The 25305-nt window shown below is 47.0% G+C and overlaps 1 protein-coding gene across 1 annotated transcript in view; it reads right to left on the bottom strand.

Annotated features, from left to right (window-relative positions):
* SLC28A3 (solute carrier family 28 member 3) overlaps nucleotides 1-20424 on the bottom strand; it is a 101627-nt gene extending 81203 nt beyond the window's left edge. The window contains exon 1 of the mRNA XM_053293077.1: nucleotides 20338-20424. Coding sequence (XP_053149052.1) covers nucleotides 20338-20424 — 87 coding nt within the window. The remainder of the gene's footprint in view (nucleotides 1-20337) is intronic.
* Between the last annotated feature and the right edge of the window lie 4881 nt (nucleotides 20425-25305).

The following is a 25305-nucleotide window of genomic DNA, read 5'->3' as shown; positions in this document are numbered from 1 at the left end:
CCGCTGGTACTATATTGGGCAGCAGCGATATAGGAAGATGCTGAAAGTGATATAGGAAGATGCTTCATACTTGTAAAAAAGTGTAGTTAAATGTTTAGCTTTCATGGTTCCAAATAATAGTTTTAAAATTTATTTAGAGGCATCTTGCCTCTGAGGCTGGAGGTGGCCTATAGCCACCAAGCTAGTAGCCCCATGTGCAGAAGAACAGGAGACCTTCTAAGTGGAATATAAAACAACAGGAAAACATCACATGGTCAGTGTTTAAAACAGTTTCTCTTTGCCTCAGTAGCTTTACTGTTAAGCACTTCCTTTGTTGATGATGTTTGAGTAATGCCAATGAAGGTCAAACTACATGTAATGATGAAAGATGCCTGCCTGTCACAATTACATAGGTGGTATGTAATTGTGCACAAAAGGGATATGCAGGCAGAGACAATGATTAATTCATTCTTTCCCTCTCTCTGCAATCAGGTTCACCCAGCCTCACCCTTCTCTCCTCCCTTCTCCAAGTTCTCACTGTGCTTTAAATCAAACATCACACAGTGACTGGGTAAGACCTGGATTTAAAAGTGCACTGTGTAACCTGCCACTAAATGTTTAGCATAAATTGGCATATGCTGATCCTGTGTTGTGTTTGGTATACCTAGCTCCTTTGATTCAATGGGATTAGATCTGCTAATGCTGCCTAGAATCTGGCAACATTGGTACTCTCTTTGACACTGTTCAGCTGTGATGTTAACTGCTGCTCTCAGCTTTCTGAACACTTGAGCAACATCCAGACTAAGCTAGTCATGACTAAATCCCACTGAAATTAATGCAAGTTAAATTAGTCAAGCCTTACATGTCTCATTGATTTCAACAGAGCTTAGGCATTACTATCTAGTCTGGATGTTGCCGTGTTCTTGAATACCAGGTTTTATCTTTCAGGACTTCCTATGTGAGTAATCCTGTTTGGGGATAGGAACTTGAACTTTTAACACTTAATTTCCTCAACAGATTTTAGTTGCACAAATGCTGATGGGAAACTCATAGGTGAAAGAGGCCACATTTCTTCAGAGTACAGTGTAGTGACTAAGCATGAATCAGTTGGAAAATCCCCAGTTCAAATGTAATGAATGTTATGAACTCCTACATGGCCTTAGGCAAGCCAGTTTTCTATCATTTTCAGTCCTCTTCCTTCATCGTTATGGGGATAATAACATTGGCCTGCCTCACAGGGCTTAATACTGAAATAATGTGAACATATGAACAGCCCTGCTCGATCAGGCCGAATGCTCATCACCCTGTTTCACACAGTGGCCCACCAGATGCCCCTGAGAAGCCCACAGGGAAGAGGTTAGGGCACACCCTCTCTTCTGCTGTTGCTCCCCTGCAACTGATATATAGCAGCATCTTGCCTCTGAGGCTGGAGGTGGCCTATAGCCACCAAACTAGTAGCCACATGTGCAGAACAGGAGACCTTCTAAGTGGAATGTACTCCAAGAGTATTTCAAAATATGGTGAAATATGCAGAGGTGTTCTGAAACAGAAATAGTGGGTTTCTGGTTAGATTAAGCTTTAGTACTTTCTGTACTTTCTTATCGTTCTCCTTAAAATCCTTTCTAGTTGAACAGTAGCGCTCTTCAACATATTAAGTTGGACATGTTTAGACAGTGTTGTTTATACATATGCATGTGTGTTCATTTTCAAAGTAAATAGCAGTCCCAGACCGCTTGAAAATGTGGAGTATGGACTGTGTATACTGCTAGACATGCTTTATCCTTACCCATGTATGATCTTGTGCAGCACTCTGATACCCTTTTTGAATCTAAGCACTAATGAAGCCTAACTGAGTAATGCAAGCAGAGTCTAACCAAATGCTGAACAATATCACAAGTTCCCAAGTCTCTTGGATGTCATAACCCTGTTTAGATCAAAAGTCAATACCATCTTGGACTGTGTCTCTGGTGAACTTACCTCAGCTTGATTCAAAAGTAGGTCACCAATGATTTAGAGAACTCTTGGGAAAAAACTCAGTGGCTGACATCCTGAATTGATCAATAGTGCTCCTCAGGAGTTACTTGAAAGGACTACTAAATTTCAACAGGACTTCCTCCAGTAAATTTAGTCAGGATGTCAGCCAATTATAGCCCCCCTAAATCTCTAATGTCTCATAATGTAAGTTGCACTATAGTAATTTGGTTTTAAATGCCATCCGTTTTGGCCCAAGTCCCAATAAGCACCAATTAGTGCTTCCACAGAGCTAAACAGATTCTTATTTAGTGTTATTATTAAGAATATTTTCCACATTCATTAAAAAAAAAAATCTCAAGTGCCTACCATAGAAAATGAATATGCTACTCAAAGGGACTTTTAGCTCTTTGGGGACCAGCCAAAGCTTGGAGAAAAAGAAGCATTGTGGTTCTGGCACCTCACTTCCTAACCCATGAAGCAAAAGTTGTAATAGCTATCTTTCAAGCCTTTGTTTTCATGACCTTTTGGATCTTCCACTGAGATAAAGAGAAGGCTCAACAGAAATCTCCTGCCAAGGATCGGTTAGTTGGTCTAACCAGCTAACGGAGGTCTAACTGTGTCCAGGACAGAGAGCTGGTCTTGTGGTAGCAAGCATGACTTGTCCCCCTAGCTAAGCAGGGTCTACCCTGGTTGCATTTAAATGGGAGACTAGAAGTGTGAGCACTGTAAGATATTCCCCTCAGGGGATGGAGCCACTCTGAGAAGAGCAGATGGTTACAGGTTCCCTCCCTGACATCTCAAAGATAGTGCCGAGAGAGGCTCCTGCCTGCAACCTTAGAGAAGCTGCTGCCAGTCTGTGTAGATAATACTGAGCTAGATAGACCAATGGTCTTACTCAGTATATGGCAGTGTCCTATGTTCCTATGGTCCTTAAATCTGTTGTGTCCTTGGCCGTGAGCGTCCTACGCACTGGACAAAGCATCCTGCTCACTTGTCCTGCTAACTGGACAAAGAGGCACCTTCAAGCAGATGGAGAGCAACTGTCCCTATTCAACTGTAGCACAGTATCCCTCTAGTACAGTGGTTCCCAAACTGGGAGCCTCCAAATGTTGCTGAACTACAGCTCCCATAATCCCCAGCCACAATAAATTGTAGCTGGAGCAGATGGGAGTTGTAGTTCATCAACATCTGGAGATTCCCAGTTTGGGAACCACTGCTCTAGAGGCTATTGCTGTAACTCATATTTCTTTCTAGACTGTGAGCCCCTTTGGGGATAGGGAGCAATTTCCCTCTTTTTCAATGTAAACCACATGCAAAGTGTTTGCTCAGCCACAGAGCTGTGGCTCCTCCCCACAGGGTGATTGTTCCCATTTCTGGGCTTCATGTTTCTGCCTGCAGTGGCCGGTCTTTTTGCTTTCTCAGGGCAGAAAGGGAGAAGCCAGGTGCAACCAATTGCCATTCGTTTGTTTCCTGATTTCCACAAGGTAGTGTCCAAAACAGCTTAATAGAAGGCCAATAATAAGTCAAGGATACAGAGCAAAATACAACTTCAGCATATCAAAATAGAACAATTACAGTTCATTTCATAAATGTAAGAACATGCTATATCCGCATTACATGCATTATTTCAGTGCTAATCCATTTCACTAATAAGTAATAACTCAGGCAGCAACAGAAATATAAAATTATGCAAGATGTGTGTCATTTGAGATGCTGAGCCTCTCATGCCTCTTCCAGCTGTTAGCAACTATTGTCTGTTTCCAGTTATGCGAGACGTCTGTGTGTTCTGCCTTGAACTCCTTGAAGGAAGGGTGAGATAGTGGGGCTGTCAACTGATGTGTTTTTCACTGCTGTTTCATTATTTTGATGAATATTGTAGTTATACTGGTTTTTACATTCATAGATGCCTTGGGCATTATGTCTATTATGGAAAGGCAGAATATACATTTCCAAAACCCACCCAATATCACTTGCTAATTGCTGCAGCTTAAACTGCTGTTAAAGTGACAACTAAAGGGGTCAGTTCAAATGCTGGCAACTTTATGGATCTAAATAAAGATCTAGTTAGTCCCCTGCTATCTTGGCAAAGAAGCACCTTTTAATGTGGTGATTCTCTTTATTTAGCAAGGGGAGAGTAACTGGCCCTATCCACCCCCAGCACAGTACCTCCAGTGGCTGTTGCTGGTGTCTATCTTATGTTTCTTTTTAGATTGTGAGCCCTTTGGGGACAGGGATTCATCTTATTTCTTTATTATTTCTCTGTGTAAACCACCCTGAGCCATTTTTGGAAGGGTGGTATAGAAATTGAATTAATGATGATGATGATTAAAAAATGTGAAAAAATGTTGACTGTGAGGATGGGCATAAAGTCTAGAGGGCATATCAAAGAGACTGAAGCCACTGGGTTGGTATAGATTAGAGAAAAAAAGAGAGTTGAGGGAGCAATATATTAACTTTATCAGATAGCTTGAACTAGTGCCAGAAAAATGACTTTGAGGCAATTCTCACGAGCAGCAGAAACTGGGTTAAGGGAGCTCAGCCCTGTTTCTACTGCTCGTGTGCAGCAATGGGAGCCATGCAGCTCCTGGCGGCAAGTCTGCCTAAATGCCCTCCCTCTTAAATGAGATTAATGGAGTGAACACCATTTTTTTTGGTTGTGTGTCTGCCATGGCTGTTTGCAGAGGGAGAGGGGAGAGGAGGGGGGGGGACCCAATGCACTGTGCACTTGTGTGGTGCATTACTGGGGCTCGGGGGGGGGTTTACCCCATGGCGGTGCTTCCCTTTGCCCAACCCCTGGAGCTCCTCTCCACCCAGGGATTGTCTGCTGGGAGAGCGGGTCATGCCAGCTCTCCCCGCGGAACCCCTGTTGGCTCTACACACAGATTGTATGTAAAGCCTTCTTTCTTTTGATCACTAGGCAGTAGCTTACAATCACTGGGACGCTGAGATATGCTAAAAAAAAATTCTCTTATTTACTTTCTATGATTAATTACTCAAAACAGATTTCCTTTAGCATTGGCTGATGCTCTTTGTTGAGGTTTAATTATTAAGCTATTTGTGCACCTCTGAGAACTTATGTGTACAACTTGAGGCCAAACCACACAGGATATGGGAGATCTGCAATAGGATTCTTCCCCACCCTTAATTTTTTTTTAAAAAATAAAATAAAAATCCCAGCTGCAAGGGCCTCTTATATCCTATACAGATACTTGCATCTTTTCTGCTGTGGGTCTCATTGCAGTTTCAGAGGGTATTCAGATTGCAAAAATAGTGTTGTAGAAAAGGCTTAAACATCTCCCCTTCCCACATAGTTCCTTCCCAAGTCACACACACAAGTTCTCAGAAGTACAGTTAGTGCTAAAGCAAATCTGTTCCACTTTCATTATGGAGTCAGCTTAAACACCTATATTGGGCAGCAGAGATATAGGAAGATGCTGAAAGGCATCATCTTATATTGCGTGGGAGGAGGCAACAGTAAAACCCTCCTGAATGCTACCAAAACAACTACAGGGCTCTGTGGGTGCCAGGAGTCAACACCGACTCAATGGCATGACTTTAACTTTATCCCATCTTATGGGGGTGTATCTAGTTATCAGGGATGCATCTGTAATTGAATAGGGGGGGATGCCCCTGGGATGTCCCTGGTGGAGGGCGGAGGTTGGGGGGCAGGGGTACCTGCTGGGCAACAGCTCACTCTTTGCTTTCCCTCTCCCTGACTCACTGGCAATCTACTGCTGGTTCCTGACTGGAGGACTCATCTCAGCTTTAAGCTGAGGTATAGAAGTTAAAAAATGTTTCTGAGCCAGGGAAATGCACATGCAAGTGTGTGTGTCTGTGTCTTGGGGTGTGTGTGTGTGTGTGTGTGTGAGAGAGAGAGAGAGAGAGAGAGAGAGAGAGAGAGAGTCTGCATGTATATTATTTGTATAGAGTGATAGAAAGGGCATACTGAGAATGTTTTGTTTTCCATTGTCCTTGCATGTTTTATAAACATACTGAGAAAAACATACTGAGAACGTTTTGTTTTTGTTGTCCTTACAGCTCTTCTGCAGTAAAGATATTGGGGGTGGGGGAGAGGTACCTCTTTGGCAGGGGGTGGACCAGGGACCCATCTTCACTTTTTGTCCCAAGGCCCACACCGACCCTGCTATATCCATGCTAGTGATATTTTGTTTTAGCAATATGTTTTCTTTCAGACTTCTTGAACATTAGTTCATCTTTTTATCATTGTCTGTTATGCAAATTTTAATTTATTTTTCACTGGCTTGAAGAAAACTTGTAAACGTGAAAATTAAGCAAAATAAGTGGTGGTAGTCCCAAGACTGGCAACTGGTGGACTGGGCTCCAGTCAGATCCAGGTCTCCAGTTTTGAGGCCATCTAACATGACCATAATATCAAAGAGAGAGCTTGCGTGCATGAGGAGTCAGCCGCAACCACCAATGTTGTGGCTTGTCCTGAATGTTTACATTCTCAAAGGATGGCTTTGCATGTAATAATGGCAAGTAAGATGCTGCCAACCCAAGCGTGTGGCCCTGGCATGAGCTGCTAGTTCCCCACCATTTGTGTTATCCAAACCCACCACTGTCAAGTGACCAAGCAGCCTCCACTGTCCAACATCTCCACTTCCTCCAGTGCCCAACCTGTAACCAAGATTACGGATGGGTGGAAGTTGTTGGGTGGTGGAAGGAAGTGCTGCTTCACTGCTCAACATTGCCCCCATGTTCAGACAACATGGGGGCAAGTGCTCACTAGGAATTGGCAGTTGGCAGCACTTGCTAACTGAGCGAAGAAGCACCTTTAAAAAGTGGTGATTCTCTTTATTTAGCAGAGGGAAAGCAACTGGCTCGATCAATCCCCAGCACAACACCCCTCCGGTGGCTGTTGCTGGTGTCTATCATGTTTCTTTTTAGATTGTGATCCCTTTGGGGACAGGGAGCCATCTTTATTCATTTATTTTTATTTCTTTATGTAAACCGTTTGGGGAACCTTTGTTGAAAAGTGGTATATAAATATTCATCATCATATCAACATTGTCATCATCATCGTCTTGCTTGCCACTTTTATGTGTGAAGACACTCAAAATGTAATTACAGTTCTCACAGTTACTATGGATATTTTAACAAACAGAATAGGAACTTTTAAACATTACAAATAATCATCTGCCACTTATTTTTGGCAATCAAAGGCTGCTTTATTCCTCACTACTTTATTCCTCACTACTTTATTCCTCACTACTTTAAGCAAGGGTGAATCCTCTGACTGGGTGGGGGGAAGTACAGTATGAATGCATACCCCCTTCACATTTCATTCATAGGGTAACATGAGCACTCCAAGCATAGGGCTGTATGTATGTGCTGTTACCAGCTATGCTTATTCTACCCAGCCCCCAGGAGCCTCCCTGTTTGCAGTTACATCTCCAGGCTTGGAGATTGCATTTTGCTTATGCTTAGTAGCTGCACCACAATGCGAGCTCTCAGTTTATGGTACACATGGGGACAGGTCACTTAGTTTGCAATGGGCTAGTCACTCCTAGATTTGGCTACAAACAAAGCAAATTGGAATGGGGATCAAGATGCACGCCCCTTCCCTACACTGGGGTCCCTAGCTAAGTAAAGTTGAGAGTTAACTATAGCAAGTTAACTGGCATCTAAGCCCACTCTAAACTTAGAGTGAACCACTTCATCCCCCTCCCTCCTTTCACAGGAGATAGCAGCACGCTAATGAGCCAATTATGTCAAGCAGGGGGAAAGTAGATAAGGTGGTGAAGTAATGTTCTCCCCATCACAAAGGAGATGAGTCAGTGACATGGACCTAGAGGTATAACCATTGAAATGATTGATAGGATTTCTGGAGAGCCCTTCCCAGCATGGATATTCTTTCACACACCTGCATACTCTGATTTTCATCACAATCAGCCTTGCATACAGAAGGCAAACCCCACATTGTCACACCCAGGAAGGACCATTAGTAACAACAATACATTCCATGCAGGTCCTCTCAGACAATTCTAGAAAGCAAAGCATGACAGTGGGAATGTGCCCCCAAGGCATATTTTCGGATATACGTATCCCCAGTTCCATGATCTAGTGTGCTCCTTTGGTCTTGCCAATGGTCTAGGACTCCATTTCAACAAGCACTCTCTTGTGCTCCACTCTGGATTCCATCCAACCACCTTTGTGCTCCTTCATTTGCTATACTTGGGACTCCACTGAGCATTCCATATGCTCTCTTGCAACCTACAAAGAGCTTGAAATCACTATCTGAATCAGTCCTTGTGCCAGCTTGTCTTGCACCCACAGGAAGCTGGACCCACAGAGAGAGCTTTCTTGTGGGCACCTCTCCCTCTTTTAACCTCTACACCCTTCCTGCTTCCCATCATGCTGAGAAGCAAGACTCTGCAATTCCTCCAGGAATCCCTGGTTCTCGTTGTCCAGATCAGGTGAGTATGAGCCTTCACTCCTCCTTGGGTGCCTAAACTATCTTTAGTCCCCTTTCTTAAATCAAATTCCCTCTACATTTATCTCTCAAGCCTCTATTATCTTGCCCACCTGGGATCTCATACAAATTAAACTTTAAACAAAAAGACCTCATAGTTGTAGATTTATCTAGAACCGTATTATAATTGCTCTAATCACACAATTCTCTCCCTGTATCCCCCTCCTTCAAAATAAGTTCTTTTATATTTTGAAACTATAACTTTGTCTCAATCTAGTGATTTCTTGAGTCAAAATGTTTGCACAAATTAAAACTGGTGGAGCTGTCTCCCTTAAAGTGTTAATTCCCCCACAAAGCCTGAACATTGGGGTGCTGACAAAACACCCCAGGGCCAGTACCATTAACAGTTTTTGGTAGAGAATGCAGGCAGTAAACTTGGACCCCTAAAATGGGCTAAGCCAAAGAACCCTAAAATTTGGTCGTGCAAAGTTTGGCACAAGAAATCTTGGATTTTTTCTTGCTTTATTTCTGTTTCCTCTTAATGCACTACAACCGTCCAACACATGTTTGGTAGAGCAGAAACTGTTAGAAAGTTAGACTAGTATTTTAATCTATGTTCTAAATAAGTTGATATGTTGGTGATTCAATGCGCATATTAACTCCAAACTCTCAACAAAAGTCCCCTTCACTGTGCAAAGAAAATCAAAAGTTGGCAGATGAAAACACAAGATGTTTTGGTGTGACACACCATCCTCAGTTAAGTAAAACAAATGAACACAGATGAAAACCTCAGTTCCCCAGCTGTTAAATTCCTTAGATGTGATAACACACAGTTCCCTGACTGGCGGAGAGATAATGAGTGAGGGGGATGGGAGAGAAGAGAGAAGCACCTGATTCTTCTCAGAGTTTAATAAACTTCATAGCATCAGCCAGTGCCTCCCGAGCATTAATGTCAGGTCACAATTTCTCTATAAATAATGCTTCCTCGATTTTCCTACTTCGTAGTTTCCTTTCAATCCCCAAATAGATATTTTAGTGGGCACCATTTGGCCTTCATGCTTAATCCTCATATGTAATGACCAGGGTTTTGTTCTCTTTGTACAATGCCTCATATCGGCTAGATGTTCTTTATATCTATCTTTCAATGACCTGCCAGATTCCCCAATATAGAATGAAGTACAACCTAAGCATTGAATTTTATATATTGTACGTTTCTTTCCACAGTTTCCTCCTCCTTGTTCACTAATTTCACAGTCTTGTACATCACATCTCCCATTATACAATCTAGAGTTAACTAACAATTAAGTGTCATTGGTGCTGTGCAAACCACTTTCACCTTAATTCCCTGTCTTTCCAAGATTATCTGGATTTGCCATGTAAATCTATCAGTAATAAATAGTAGTTTATGTACCTGCAAACTCTTAATGAATCTAACTTTTTCTCCAACTCTTTTTTTTCCAACAGGCAGTTCATTCCCATTCTTCCTAATTAGGATTTCAGCTTTCTCTCTAGATTCCTTTTGATTTTCAGCTATGGAAACATCCTCTGCCCTCTTCATCACATTTTTCATAGTTTTTTATTTTCACTATTTTGGGGTGTGTTGATTGATTCTTTAATAAAATGTCCTTTTTGGCTGTATTTCTATACCATTTGGGCTCTAAATGATTATTTCTTAATTTAATTTCCATATCTCGGAAATAAAGCCAGCCCTCCTCATTTGGTTTCCGCCTCATGAATCTTACACTCCCTCCCATATTCAGGTTCTCAAATATTTCATCTGCCTGCTTTTCAGTAGAAGTAATAATAATCGAATCATCTATGTACTTTTAATACAAAATTACATCAGAACTGATGCTCAAATGACTGGGCCAGTCATTCTCTTGATGGTATTCATATATGAATGAGCCAGTAAAAGTGCTAGTTTATTTCCCCTTGCTAGCCCCTGTCTTTGCACATAATACTTTCCATCAAATTTAAAGGTGTTACATTGCAGTCATACAGTCATCACTGCATTAATGTCATTAACTGAAAAACCACATTTGCCAATGACATCACTATTCTCTTCCAATAACCATATAAGACATTGAGGAGATTCTCATGATCCACTAGGGAGCCTAGCCCACTTTTAGTGGATTGTGTGCTGCCATGGGAGCCATGTGGCGCCTGGCAGGAAACTCCACTAGTTCCCCCTCCCCTTAGCTGAGGTTAGCGGAGCAAGCGCTCTGCTAACCACGGCTTTTGGATCATGTGTTGCTGTGGCATGGCTTCACGCCGCAGCAACTCATGAGTAGACCCCCAACCGGGAGGCTAAAAAGTAGCCTCCTGGCTCGATGGTCCTCCAGCATGCCCTGCGCGCTCGCACAGGGCATGCTGGAACTACTGGGGGCTGTGCAGCCCCCAAACTCCCAAGCTCCCACCAGCTCCGTGATGGAGCCGGCAGTTGTGTGGGTAGCCGCAGCGGCCGCCCAGGCAGGGCTTGCTGCTCGTCTGTGGGGCGAGCGGGCTTAACCTGCTCTCCCCGCAAACCCTCTGGAGGCGGGTCTCATTGATCATGAGACCCGCCTCTCTGTCTCGCCCCTTCATTGCCTGCATTGATATACAGTGCCTCAACATCAAAACTTTCAAAATGTACCTTCTTTCTGTTAAAGGAATTCAACACCTGGGGAAGCAAGGTCTTCATCTGTGCTCATTTGTTTTACTTAACTGAGGATGGTGTGTCACATGTCTTGTGTTTTTGTGTTTGCCAACTTTTGGTTTATTTTTGTGTGCATCGTGAAAGGGGTCTTTTTGTTGAGACGAAGTTTTAAAGTTAAAGAAGTTCAGTTAGGCAAGTTGTTCACCATTTCTAAGTTGTATTGTGTTCCATTAACAGTACCCTTGGTTTGTTCAAATGCTTACTCTGTTTTTCCAGGGGGAACAATCATGGGTGACTCTGGGTTAGTCACTTATCTCTCAGGCTAACCTACCTCACAGGATTATGGTGAGGATAAACATAACCATGTATACCACTATGGACCCCATGGAGGAAGAGCAAGATAGAAATGTATGTATGTATAAATAAGAATATAGTTTTTCTTTTCATGGTATGCACTGGACTCCACAAAGAAAAGGATCCTCAGCTGGGGTGAATGTGTAAACTATCCCAGAGAGCTGGGTTTCATGTGGTTGGCTTAAGATTCCAGGCTTACACCTTACATGCACATAAAGACATGGGAATGGTTTCACTCAATGGCTTTGACAATGCATGTGCATTTTAGAGGATGGCATTTTTCTGTTATGTTTCTAATGGGTATGTTGGAGCAGGATATTTGCATTGAGACAAAAGCAATCTTTGTTACAACCAAATCAGGCACAAAACCACCAAATGTACAGCAAGATAAATCTGTTAAACGTAATTCTAGTCTGAGATGCTGAGCAATTAAAAAGGCAACGGTGAGGATAGAGTAAAACCTAAGAGTGCAAGTGATACTGCCCCAGAGTCAAAACACAAACAAAGGATTGGTCTGCTATACCAATACAAGCACTGACAGAGGGAAGCAAAAAGTGGAGTCTCTGCTCTAAGTCACCCAGTTGTGTTCCGTTCTTTGGCCAAGAGCACTTTGCCCTGGCAGGCCATCGCTGTAGGTTTATCAATGATTATGAAATCTGTGCCTTTATAATCTCTCCCCAAAACCTTTTCATGGCAATTTAGCCCTCCATAGAACAATAACTATTTAGGCTTACCTCAAATGCAGGGTTTCTGTAGCTATTGGGGAAAGTGCCATTTGCTTCCTGAAGAGCCATTTGCTTAGCTAGAACAAGCAATTTTTTGCTTTAGCTTCTTTTCAGCACTAGGGCAGTGACCCTATGCAACCGGCAACAACATTCAGTTCAACTGTGTGTACAGCAGCTCTTCCTTCTACTGTACTTGAAATTTACCTGACTGCTGAAACCACTCCCAAAGTTCTAACATTATTCATTGCCCCGCCTCCTTGTCTCCTGGAAGTCGCTTTCCTCACACAGGCCAGAGTAAAACCTCAAGCTTGTGAAATTCTAAAAAAGGGAATGATTAACACAAGGCTTTGAGCCATCCAGAATATATCACGTTTTGTTTCACAGCTGCTGTTAAATTGTCACCTCTCCTAAAGCCAAGCACACAGAGACCTGTGGAATCTTCTCATTCCTGAGTTTTGAGAATCAACATCACTTGCATTTAAGTTGGTTTCTACATGTGAGTTGGAAGCAACAATAGTGATTATAGGGCTGACACATTGAGGCGAGTCTCACGATCAGTGAGACATGCCATAAGGGGGTTTGTGGGGAGAGTGGGCTTAGGCCACTCTCCGCGCAGACGATCAAGGTAGCAGCCCTGGGTGGCCGGATTGGTCATCATGGAGCCGGCGGGGGCTGTGGGGATCGGGGGCTGCGTGGCCCCCAGAAGTTCCAGGATGCTCCGCATGAGCGCGTGGGGCATGCTGGAGAGACCCTTGAGCCCAGGAGGCTACTTGCAGCCTCCTTGGGGGGGTCCCCTCATGTGTTGCCATGGCGCGGAGTCGCGCTGCGGCAATACATGATTAAACAACCATGGTTAATGGAGCACTCGCTCCGTTAACCTCGTTTTAGGTGAGGGCTACTTCAGCGGGTTACCCGCTTTGAGGAAACCTGGCTCGCCTGCGAGCCTGGTGGTTCTCACGCTCACCCAAAAGCGAGCTAGGCTCCCTTAGCCCGCTTTTGGCCAGTTGTGAGAATAGCTTCACAATGTGTGATGTATAGAAGACCAGGGACCCAGATCAAATAGTTGGGTTTCTATTTGGCAGTCATTTAGGACAGTGTGCCTTCAGCATGTTCTGTATCAGCACTTACTATAGATGGGTTCCAGAGTTACTGGAGTGGGGCAAATGTGTTTGCAATATGTGGGACTCTGACCTACAAGCTCTTGTAGTCCCATTAAAAACATAGGCTTTTCTGTACACTTCAATGCCGATGAATGCTCTGTACTACATACAATGTGTCTGTGCATGTGAAATATTCATTGACACTTAAACACAATCTGCATAAAGGACACTGGCAGACTGTGGCTCACAGCTGCTACTGAGGGCAACACAGAGAAAGCATACTTAAAGTGCCATTAAAGCATACTTAAGTCTCCTTGAACTAAGGCCTTGCAGTGCAATCCTATGCATGTTTAATCAGAAGAAAGTTCACAGTTTCAGTTGAGCTTACTCTCAAATATGTATGCACAGGACTTCAGCTTGTGCATTTACGTCACAGCTGATATCCATGGAACTTAAAGATGCAAGATATTTTATTTTACAATGTAAAATACTCTGAGCCGGGTTTCACGATCAGATGAGCCGGGCGGGATCCCTGAGCGGCTGGATCGGCCACCCACACAACTGCCGGCTCCATGATGGAGCCGGCGGGGGCTGGGGAATTTGGGGGCTGTGCAGCCCCCAGAAGCTCCAGTATGCCCTGTGCGAGCGCGCAGGGCATACTGGGGAGACCCCTGAGCCGGGAGGCTGCTTTTCTGCCTCCCGCCAGGGGTCTACTCATGAGTAGCCACAGCACGGAGCCGTGGCATGGCTACTCACAATCCCCAAAACCGGGTTTGCGGAGCACTCGCTTCGCAAACCCAGTTTAAGGGGTGGGCTACTTGAGCGGATTGCATCTGAGCCTGGTGGTTCTCACGATTGTAGAAAATCAGGCTAGCTGAATATAGCTACAGATGTGCAGTCAGGTTTGGGAGTTCGAGGTTCGTGGTTTTGGTTCATGGGTTCGATGGTTCGACCCCCGGACCAAACACCATCCGGCTCGATAGCCCCCAGAACTAAAACCACCCCGATGGTTTGGGGGGGGTTCGCAAATCAAAAGTACTTTAAAAAAATTAAAATTACCTTTAAAATGATTGTCGAAGTGGCGGGGTGTGTGTGCGCGGAGGTTCTACCTCCCCCTGCCGGGCCTTCAGAGTGCACCCCTCGGGCCTTTTCAGCCCATTTTTCGGCCCGTTTGGGCCTTGCTGAAAACAGCACGGTGGCCAAAATGGTGGCTGTTGCGCATGCGCAAAAGGCCTCTGTGAGGCCTGGCATGACCCACGGCCTCACAGAGGCTGTTTGCGCATGTGTGGTGGCCCTTTTTGTTTTGGTGGCCATTTTAAAAAAAAATGTCCACAGCGCATGCTGAAAAAGGGCTGAAAAGGGACAAAAAATGGGCCTAAAAGGCCTGAGGGGAGCACTTTGAAGGCCGGCGGGGGGAGGGGGAACCTCCGTGCACCCCCCTGCCACCTCAACAATCATTTTAAACGTATAATTTTTTTAAAGTACTTAAAATTCACGAACCCCCCCCCCCCGGACCGGACCAGACCAGGGGTGGTTCAAGGGATGCCAGACCGAACTGGCCAGGTTCTGTTCGAGGCCGGTCCGGCCTCGAACCAAACCAGGCCAGACGGTTCTGAGCACATCCCGAGGCTAGCCTGATTTTCTACAATCATGTGAATAGCCTCTCTGTCTCCTTAAAAATTTCAAGGGAGCTTACGCAACACTAAAGCCAGTAAATGTACATAGCACACTAAGACATCATTTCATCATCAAAATTCTGGCAATACTCCAGTGGCAGCTGAAGTAAATTAACTCTCAAAATGTCTGGAAAGATAACTGAAACGAAAAAACAGAGCTTTACCATACAGTTTCTGAAGGTCAGCAATAATGGGCATTTACAGATTTTACCAGGAACGAGCATATTCGAGACCTCTGGGGTCACTGCCTAGAAGACCCTGCTCTGCCTTGAAGCTGTTCTTACTTTTATGAGTGGGGCTTTGAGCTGGGTCTCCTCAGTAGATATTAATGCTTAATGCTTCCACTGCTAACAACTATTCACAAGCAAAAAGAAGTAATGCCTTTGAAACACAGCAATAGTAATAAAGTATTGTCAATTTCATGGAGGCTTACAAGGGCTCTGCTCCTTTCCTGTTGCTGGTTTGGGCTTAAGCGTCCATTTCCTGGGAGATAACAATGGTTACAGATAATAGATGCTGTACGGTATGGTCAGATACATATTTTTGATGGGAGATAACTCCAGTGTCTTGCCAAGGTCACAATTCTGGTCAAAAATTGTGAAAATGTGGTATTCAAGAAGCAAAAGGCAACCACATAAGACACAGGACGTTGGTTATTTTTAGAAACGGCAACCCACAGCAGTAGGAGTGGTTCAGAATGCGCAGTATGCTGTTATCCAACTGTATTACATTGTGTGATTATGCTTATGGCGACTGCTCAACTCTGTAGAAAATATGTCACAAAGCAACTTGATGAGGGACATGGAACATTAGCCACCAAGCAGGTGTCCTTTTAAGTCAAAGCGAGGTGGTAGCTTAACTTAACAGTGTTAGTAATGAATAGGCTGCATAATGCTGTCCTAGACTTGGGCTAAAATGACAACTTGCACAGAGTTCCACAATTCTTTTCGCCACATTTTTCTAACCCGAAGCCTTTCCCTGAATCTTTCTCTCTACAGGTAAAAAACCAGGCTGATGTATAAAGCCCTTCAGCACCTACACTTAAAGGCTTTCGGGTAGCATGGCTACCTGACAATACACATTTTACCAAATTGACTTATTTTTTAATTATAGCCTGCCTTTTCTCCCATGATGGAACTGAAAGCAGAGCACACAGGGTTCCCAGGCAGTCACCCATCTAGGAACTGCCAAAACCAAGGCCTACTTAGCTTCAGCAAGGTGTCTCTGTTTCAAGTGCCTTCAGACCATGCCCTGGGACCCCTGTGCTAGAAGGGTGGCTACTTATTTATACAGGGAAGCTTTAGTTCTGCCCAGGTTTGTATCTCCACTCTCACTTGAAGGGCCTGCTTGGTGTTATCGCTGACCTGGTATGTATTACAGAGACCTGGATGGGGGAGGCTAGTGGTCCAGTTTGGGCCCAGCTTCTCCTGGAAAGATACTCTCTTGTACAGATGGTGAGAGGACGTGGGTGGGGAGGAGGAGTTGCTGGCGTCTATAAGAATAATATCTCCCTTACCTGGTTTCCTGTCAGGGAATTGTCCTGTATTGAATGTGTGTACCTACGTCTGGAGACCAAGGATAGACTGATGGACTTCTGTTGGTGTACTGTTCACCCCCCTGCCCAACAGAGTCCCTAACGTAGCTGACTGACTTGGTTGCAGGGTTGGCGTTGGAGTCTCCTAGACTGGTAATTCTGGGAGACCTTAATGTTCACTTTGGAACCAATTTGTTTGGATCAGCTCAGGAGTTCATAGCGGTCATGACAACTATGGGCCTATCCCAAGTGGTCTCAGGACCAACACATGTTGCTGGTCACATTCTTGATTAGGTTTTTTACTCTGATCAGGAAGGTATTCTATGGGTGGGGACTCTTGTGATTCCCCCATTGTCATGAACAGACCACCATCTGTTTAAAGTTGGACTCGCAGGGATGAAGGGCCTATTAGGATGATCTGCCCCAAAAGACTATTGGATCCCAGAAGATTCCAAGAAGCCTTAGAAGGCTTTATTTTTATTTATTTTATTTGTCAAATATAAGGTTGGTTCTGCCAGTGATCCTATTGATGTCCTGGTTCAGACTTGGAATAATGAACTTATTAGGGCAGTAGACATGATTGCTCCTAAGTGCCTTCTCTGACCCATTTTCCTTTGGTAAATGGAAGAACTACAGGGGCTGAAGTGGCAAGGTAGATGGTTTGAGTGCAAGTTGAGAAAGACTCAGCTCAAATCCGACAGATTACAAAACAGAGCACATTTTAAGATCTATACTCTGGCAATGTGTGCAGCAAAGAAACAGTTCTTTTCTGCCTGCATTGCTTCTGCAAGTTCATGTCCAGCAGAGTTGTCTAGGGTTGTGAGATGGCTAATACATGCCCTCCTTGCCTGAATGAGTACTAGATCCAACAGTTCCCTGTTGTGACATTTTAAATGAGGTTTTTTTTTTGCAGATAGAATATCTCATATTTGAGCAAAACCCAGAATGTTGGGGGGCAATATGCTATATCATTGTAAACCGCTTAGAGAGCTTCCAGCTCTAGAGCGGTATATAAATGTAAGTGCTATTGCTATTGCTATGAATCCTCTGGGAGAGATCATTGAGGATTTCGTGCAGGGTATTATCAATATGCTGATGACACCCAAATCTATTTCTCCATGTCAACTCTATCAGGAAGTAGCTTAACTTCCCTAATGCCTGCATGGAGGCAGTAATGGGCTGGATGAGGGAGAACAAACATAGGCTGAATCCAAGCAAGATGGAAGTACTCATTGTGGGAGGTTGAGACTTAGGAAGTGGTTTAGAACTGCCTGTTCTGCATGGGGTTGCAGCTACAGAGTCTGGGAGTACTTCTGGACCCAAACCTCTCGCTGATATCTCAGGTTGAGGCAGTGGCCACAAGTGCTTTTTATCAGCTTTGGCTGATTCACCAGCTACGTCCATTTCTGAAGATAATCTTAAAACAGTGGTGCATATGCTGGTAACATCCAGACTTGACTACTGTAATGCGCTCTATATAGGGCTGCCTTTGTACGTAGTTCAGAAACTGTAGTTAGTACAGAATGCAGCAGACAGGTTGGTCTCTGGGGCTGCCTGAAAATATCATATTACATCCATTTTAAAAGAAATACACTGGCTGCCAATAAGTTTTCAGGTGAAAAACAAAGTCCAGGTCATTACCGATAAAGCCCTAAATGGCTTGGTCAAAGGTATTTAAGAGATCGCCTTCTTCTTCATTAACCCCGCCGCCCATTAAGATCATCTGAGGAGGTCCAGTTGTGGTTGCCAACAGCTCAGTTAGTGGCGACTCAAAACTGGGCCTTTTCCAGATTTGCCCCTTGAATCTGGAAATGCCCTTCCTAATGAAATTAGAGTTTGCCCTTCTCTGAATGTTTTTAAGAAACCTAAAAACATACCTGTTTGCACCCAGACCCAAGGAGACACGTACATGTTTAACTTTGGTGAAATTGGCCACTTTATTGGGTTACAGATGAAATAGCACCCGTAAGGCACTAGAGCTCACTAGAGCTGGGATTGGTGCTGCCCCCAGGCAACCGTGCGGTACCTATTGGGTCAGCCACGCCAAAGGCCGCCCTGGCCTAAAAAACCCATGGCGCGAGCACCTTGGCTCCAGGTGGCCCACAGCTCACAAGCAGGGGGCGCCCTTCTTCGGCGACCTAATGTCAGGTCTCTGTTCTTAACGCCACCCCTCCGATGCTGTCCAGTCATACAAAAGGATGTGGTTTGCAGAGAGGTAGGAGTCAAGCAGCATCCCTGATCTGCCAAGCCTCAAGGGATCAGCTCCTCCTCCTTAAAGCCAAACACATACCTAAGGTGCTGCACCTCTTTTTTCCACTGTTCACTGCCGCACTGCACCTGCCACAGTGGGTGTTAGCCTAGCTTAACGCCCTGCACGCTGCACAAGCCTTCCAATACCAGAGCCAATATCAGCTGCAGGTCGTCCACAAACAGCCTCATGCCCATAGGCGACAGGTGAACCCCGTCGCCCCGATACAAGAGGGGTAGTGAGAACCTGATGTCATCGTGCAGTATGCAGCCGCTGCCCTTAGTGGCCAAGAAGCACGCGATTGCCGCGTTAACCCCCCGTCTGGCCCTATCCACCTTGTTCTGTTTTCTGGCTCCCCGCCAAACTCTGCGCTGGGTGATATTGGACCAAATTAATATCAGACCAGGGCACCAGCCCTGTATAACCTCCATATCCTGTATTATCTGTTGGGAGAGTGAAATCCCAAATTGACTGACTAGATCGTTCCCCCCAAAATGCAGCAGTAGGATATCTGGTGCCGGATTCTCCTCCAGGAATTCACGTAGCATTGGCAATAGCTGGGCCCTCTTCATGCCCCGCCGTCCATTCCAATCCACTGAGGCCCAACCTCCTAGACCCAGCTCTGCGCCCTGCGCCCACTTGAGCACCCTAAAAACGTAAGAGTGGCCCAGTACGAGGACTTTGGCGCGTCCTGCCGTCAACTGTGCCCCTGCACAAGAGAAGAAACATGGTGAGTGTGTGTGTGTGTGTGGGGGGGTGATGTAGAGAGAAATAAGGGGGGGATGTGGCCTTAGGAGTGGGGGCTCACCCCAACAGCCACCCATCCCAACCCCTCAACTACCGCACATACTCCCGCACAACCCCTCAACTACCGCACAAACTCCAGACCACCACCTACCAAGATGTTGAATAGCGGCGCTAGAGTAGCCTATGAGTGTGGCCGCCGAGGCTGCGCCAATGCGGAATGAATGGGAGGACAGATGATGCGTGGGCACACCCACCACGGCAAAGGCCTTTCTCATTACAGACCAAAATTGAAACTGAGTCAGGTGCTGCCCATCAGCATGGATGAAGAGGCACCCCCCGCCCTCACCCCGGTCAGACAGGTAGGACCCGAGTGCCCGCACTGGGCATGTGCCCTGGTCACCTGCCCCATGCAAGGTAACCTTCTGGCCTTGGCCCCTCTGGTCGGTCTTTGAAAAGCGGAGGTGAAGCACGGCGGAGGAAGGCTGCAGGGTGAGATCACCAAACTGCAAAGCCCTGTCCACTGCCCCATGGGCACCCCTGGGGAACATCTCGCCGACCCTGAAGGCCCCCCAAAAGGCCACTAAGGCCGCCGCCCGAAACAGGGCCTCCTCTTAGGGAGATGAGCAAACCTGTCTCAGTTCCTGGAGGGCGCGCTGCAGCACTTCATGTGTGATTGGCCGACTCCGATCGGGCTGGGCTGGCCCCTCCCTTGCCCAGCCCTCCAGCATGTGCCTCACCCTAAAATCGCCAGAGTGGTCAGGGAGCCCCCTGGCCTTCGCAAAGAAAGCCAGCGCTGCCAAATGGCTGACCAAGGTGCTTACCGCTAAGCCCCTCGCACGAAGATGGACCAGGTATCGCATGAGCTGCTCAGGTGGGACAGGCCACACGTGCTCAATTCCTACCTGTGACCTAAAGTGGAGAAAGGCCCTAACCCTTTTGTCGTAGGCTAACCGTGTCTGGGGCGCTATTGAAGCCTCAATGGCCCTGAAAGCCTTTACACTCCAAGGCTCCACAGCCATTCGGGCAACCGTTCTGGCAGATTGGCAGCTTCGGGTGCCAGTTGCCGGAAGCGCTACATCTGAAAACGAGACAGGGCATCCGCCACATCGTTCTGTACCCCTGGCACGTGCTGGGCAGTGAAGAGTATGTCATGGTGCAAGCAGGTTAATACTAACAAGCCGCATAACTCGCTGTGACCTGGAGATCTGACTGTTGACAATCTGAACAACTGCCAGATTATTGCACCAGAAGCAGACCACTGAGTTACTGAAAGACTCCGCCCAAATGTGTGCGGCCACAACTATAGGGAAAAGCTCCAGAAACGTGAGATCCCTCGTGATTCCCTCCTTGGCCCACCTGTCTGGCCAGCACTCAGCACACCAACGCCCTCTCAGGTACAGGCCAAAGCCTAAACTGCCGGCCGCGTCCGACTGGACCTGAAAGTCAGCTTCCAAGAGCTGCTGTGCCCGCCAAAACGATACCCTGTTGAATGAGCCAAGAAATGTCTGCCACAGCTTCATGTCATCCCTCATAGCGGTGGTCACCCTGATTAAGAAGTGCGGCTGCCTGCACCCGACAACGGCGTCGCAGAGACGCCGCAGGAAGGGACAGCCAGGGGCCACCGTGCAGCAGGCAAAGTAGAGGTGGCCAATCAGCGACTGCAGCTGGCGTAGGGAGACCTTCTTGGCCCGAGTGCAAAGACTCAATAGCTCCTTTAGTGCATTGAGCTTGCTGACGGGGAGTCGTGAAAGCTGGCCTACGGTGTCTAACTCAATGCCCAAAAAGGTTAACCTGGTGGCCGGCCCCTCGGTTTTGTCTTTTGCCAGGGGCACCCCCAGATCGCTACAGAGGGCCATAAAAGTGTGCAGCAAGTGTGTGCATTGGATGGTCCCCACCCTTCCTCCAAAAGGAAAATCATGTAGAAAAGGAGCTGATGAGCTGAGCTCGGCCCGGCGGCGAAGCACCCATTCCAGCATTGTGCTGAAAGCCTCAAAGACTGCACAGGAAATAGAACACCCCATGGATAAGGCCCTATCGCTGTAATACCCACCATTGAACGTGAAGCCTAATAAATCGAAGTCATCAGGGTGTACAGGGAGCAGGCAAAAGGCTGACTCGATGTAGGGCCCTAGGTCCACACGCACGGACCATTGCCACTGCTTCGTCAAAGGAAGTATACCGGACCAAGCAGAGCTCAGTTGGTATACCATCGTTGACTGAGCTGCCCTTGGGGTAGGACAGGTGGTGAATGAGCCTGAATTCCCCGGGAGCCTTCTTGGGTACCACACCCAATGGGGATACCCTCAGATTTGCAAGCGGGAGCCGTGTAAAAGGCCTAATACCCTTCCCAGTGCCACTTCTTTAGTAATTTCCCTAGCCACTATGTGTTCCAAGCCCTCTACCAATTTTAAGTTACGAGCAGTACTGTGAGTGCGTGTGAATTGACATGGTATCCGGAAGCCCTTCGTGAAGCCAGCCTCTAAGTAACGTGAGTGTTCCCTATGTAATGCACCACTCAGAAGTTTGTGGAATATAGGCCTGTGTCTGATTTCATTTTTATATTAAGAGATGAAATCACACCTGAACTCTGGGTGAAGTGCCTGCTCGGCCTCTGGGTGAAGAGGCATTCCAGCCTGGCCTTGTGAACTGGATACTTAAGAAAACACAAAACACAAAGGGCCGGGCCCGAGCTAATCAATATGCTAAAATGTAACTCACTATCAGATAATGTCTGTGGAAGAAATCTATGTTAATTGTTTTCAATGATTGGCTCTGCCATGCCCCAAGGGGGATTGCTCAGTTGCTGTCTATAGAAATTCCATCCTGGGAGAACACCTGTAGATTTAGTCTTTCTACTAACACTTGCTCCCCCTCCCGCTCCCTTCCAAGTGCACATTTTGCAGAAGATGGGATTAAGGTCTCTCTGGACTGATTTGCTTTGGGCTATGTCCCCTCCTCAAGATAGCAGCTAACAGAAGATGGGATTAAGATCTCTCTGGACTGACCAAATATCCTGAGCTAAATTTTGGTAATTAAAAGACAATATTCAGAGGATAGCAGGAATAAATGCCTTTTGTGAGCCAGAAGACTCAAGTGGACATCAAAGGATGGAACCACTATAAGAAGGAGTTTCTGGACATGGCAGTTTAGCTATCTTGTGCCTACAACAAGATCTGCTCACATGGCACCTTCACTCTCTGCCTCGCTCTGAACAAACTGTCTGCTTGACCACCAGAAACCAGACCATCGCTCTGTTGCTGCTCCCAGCTACAGTCTCGCTCCTTCAGCTGAAAAGATCCACCGCTCTTAAAGCCTCTGATCCTGGTACTATGCTGCCTTCACGAGCCTTGGATCCCTATTTTCCTCCCCCTTACTAATCATTGCTTCCCCCCCTTCCTAACCCCCCCTCCTTCTTCTTTCTCTGCTTCTCTCTAAATGTTTTAGATTATTAGATATTTGTAATTACTGATTGCACACACATATGTTAGTTAGGCACATTACACTACACCTTGAATCGGAAATATGTTTTTCAATGTGGATTATTTTATCCTAATGAGCAACTCTTTATAATAAAGCCCATTGAACTTTCTGAGTGTGTCTCTCTCTATCTCTGTTTGCGCACCCAGATCATATATGGTCACCATCTCCAAGAACCAATTCAGTTTGTGTATGATGTGACTTTGCCTCTTTCCCTCTGAGCATGTACAGAGTGCGAAACCAGGTATAGTTCACAACACCTGTCCGGGTAGTCGCGCAACAATAGCCGTAGTACAGGAATCCTAATTGGGCTGGGGCCCTTTTCCTGCACGCCCCAATGGGTGGTTGCAGGTCCTTTCCCACCCCCTGGGTGTTGGTAGCTCCCCCTTGCCCTGAAGGTCTTCGTTCGCGGGCAGTTGAGGCCCGCATGACGGCCTCCACAGAAGGCACAATCATGTCTGTATTTGCACGAGAAACGTGTGCACTTCCCAATTCTATTGAACTCCCAGCCGACCAGGGGACTTTGAACCACCTGGGCGCCTGCGGCAGGGGCCTCTGACACTGCTGGGGTCCTGGAAATCAAATGCCCACTGTCTGCGCGTTCCCCGGCCAAAGGCCTGGCAGGAGTCATGATCTGGAGCCAGAGCTCAGGGTGCTGTTTTCCCCAAGATATAGCTGCATTATTAGAAGCATGCTCCCTAAACGCCTGGTCATAGTGCTCCCAAGCATTGCCCGTGAAGTCCATGAAGGCTCTATGTATTATGTCAAAATATATGATGAGAGCAGGGCCCTTCTCAGGATACTTCTGCGTGACTACCCCTGTATAAACTGTGAACCCTGATTGGCCCAATTATGCTCAATGGGTTTTCTTTTAGTATGCTCCTTGTCCTTCCCCTGTGCCCCGTCTTTGTCTATTGGGTCAGGCTCTTTGAAAAGCAGCTGGAATATATCCATGCATTCACCCTTCCAAATGCGCTCCTTGATCAATGGCAGCAAGTGATCGCCAAACGGCACTGGAACATCACCTGCGTGACTACTGTTACATCCCTGAGAAAACACCCCACAGGGGGCAGCAGTGGCGCCCTCCAGGGTCGACCCGCAGCTAGCCCCACCTTGCCATACTTGGTTGCAGGTGGCATGTGGCAATGCTCAGTTCATGGGGCCAGGATACCACCCATAAGGCCCACTGACTCACCTGTGCCAGACTCACCTGTGCCAGACCCATCGCCACTGAGGTCCTCGCCACTGCTGCCCGGCATGGGCTCAGATTGGGGGGGGGTCCCAGTTCTTTCTGTGCCACCGCCCAGCACATGCTCAGGTTGGGGTGTCCCATTTCCTCCTGGGCCAGATGCACGTGGCCCAGCCGCCTCAAGTACTGCCAAACGTTCAGCGAAACCTTGCATTAATTTTGCTTTCTTGGCTGCCCTGGATGTTCTGTGATGGTGTGCCAGGGCCCTAGATGGGCCATCCCCGTCCCCATCCCCTGCAGGAGCTACGCGTTGCTTCTCTAAAGCTTGGAGGCGTGCGATAAGCGCCCTGATAGCCCCCAGCTCAGGATCCCCCTCGTCATCAGACAAAGAATCTAATGGTCTGCGCGGCCTCTTAACAGGCTGTACGGGCCTACTGCCCTTCTTGACTGAGGCCTTCTTTGGGCCCATGCTAAAAAGATATCACCCCACACACAGACGAGGATGTCGTGATAGCCCTTACGCATCGGGATAGCCCCCTAATGCTCCTGGGGTACCCGTTAGACCTTTGGGTCAGGGCCAAGCCTATGCTTTACCCTAACACCCGTCTGAACCCCTTCATGTGATGCTCAGCACTACCGCTCCCATGCGGCAATTCCAGCCCCACAACCCCCAAACATCCTCCAAACCTCAGGCCGGGCCAACACAGCCTGTTGATCCCACGGAGCTCGCAGGGTGGCTGGGGCACTCGGAGGCCCCTTATGAAGCCCACGGGGGCCCAGCGACTGAGTGTGGGCAAGCACAAACAAGCGAGGAAGAAGAAAACGAGTGTGTGTGTGTGTGTGTGTGTGTTTGCTACCAACAGCCCAGAGTCACGGCTTGGGCCTCCCAATGGCCAAATTAGGGGGAACGGAGGCTGCAGGTCACTGGGCCTGCTCAGACAGGCAGCCAAGCCGCCAGTCCAGCACGGCAGTAAGGCCCGGTCAGCCGGGGCCCAGGAGCCCGTCCGCCTAGTGCCAAAAAGGCGCTGTAGCCAATGCGGCTTTCACCTGGGGCCCCAGGAGGCCCAATTGGCCTAGCCGAGGCCCCGAATGGCCGAACTGCGGCGAAAGGGGACAGGTGCTCGCCGGGTGCTGTGCTTAAGGTGCACCCGGCGGCAAGCAGCAACCGAGGCCCAGGTGCGCCCTGCTCGGTCCAGCGGCAGACGAAGGGCAGCAGGGCCGGTTGCTGGGCCCA

The sequence above is a fragment of the Hemicordylus capensis genome, chromosome 2 (genome assembly GCF_027244095.1).
Source record: "Hemicordylus capensis ecotype Gifberg chromosome 2, rHemCap1.1.pri, whole genome shotgun sequence".
Classification (NCBI taxonomy): domain Eukaryota; kingdom Metazoa; phylum Chordata; class Lepidosauria; order Squamata; family Cordylidae; genus Hemicordylus; species Hemicordylus capensis.
The sequence above is the reverse complement of the archived record's forward strand: the minus strand, read 5'-3'. Positions and strand labels throughout refer to the sequence as shown.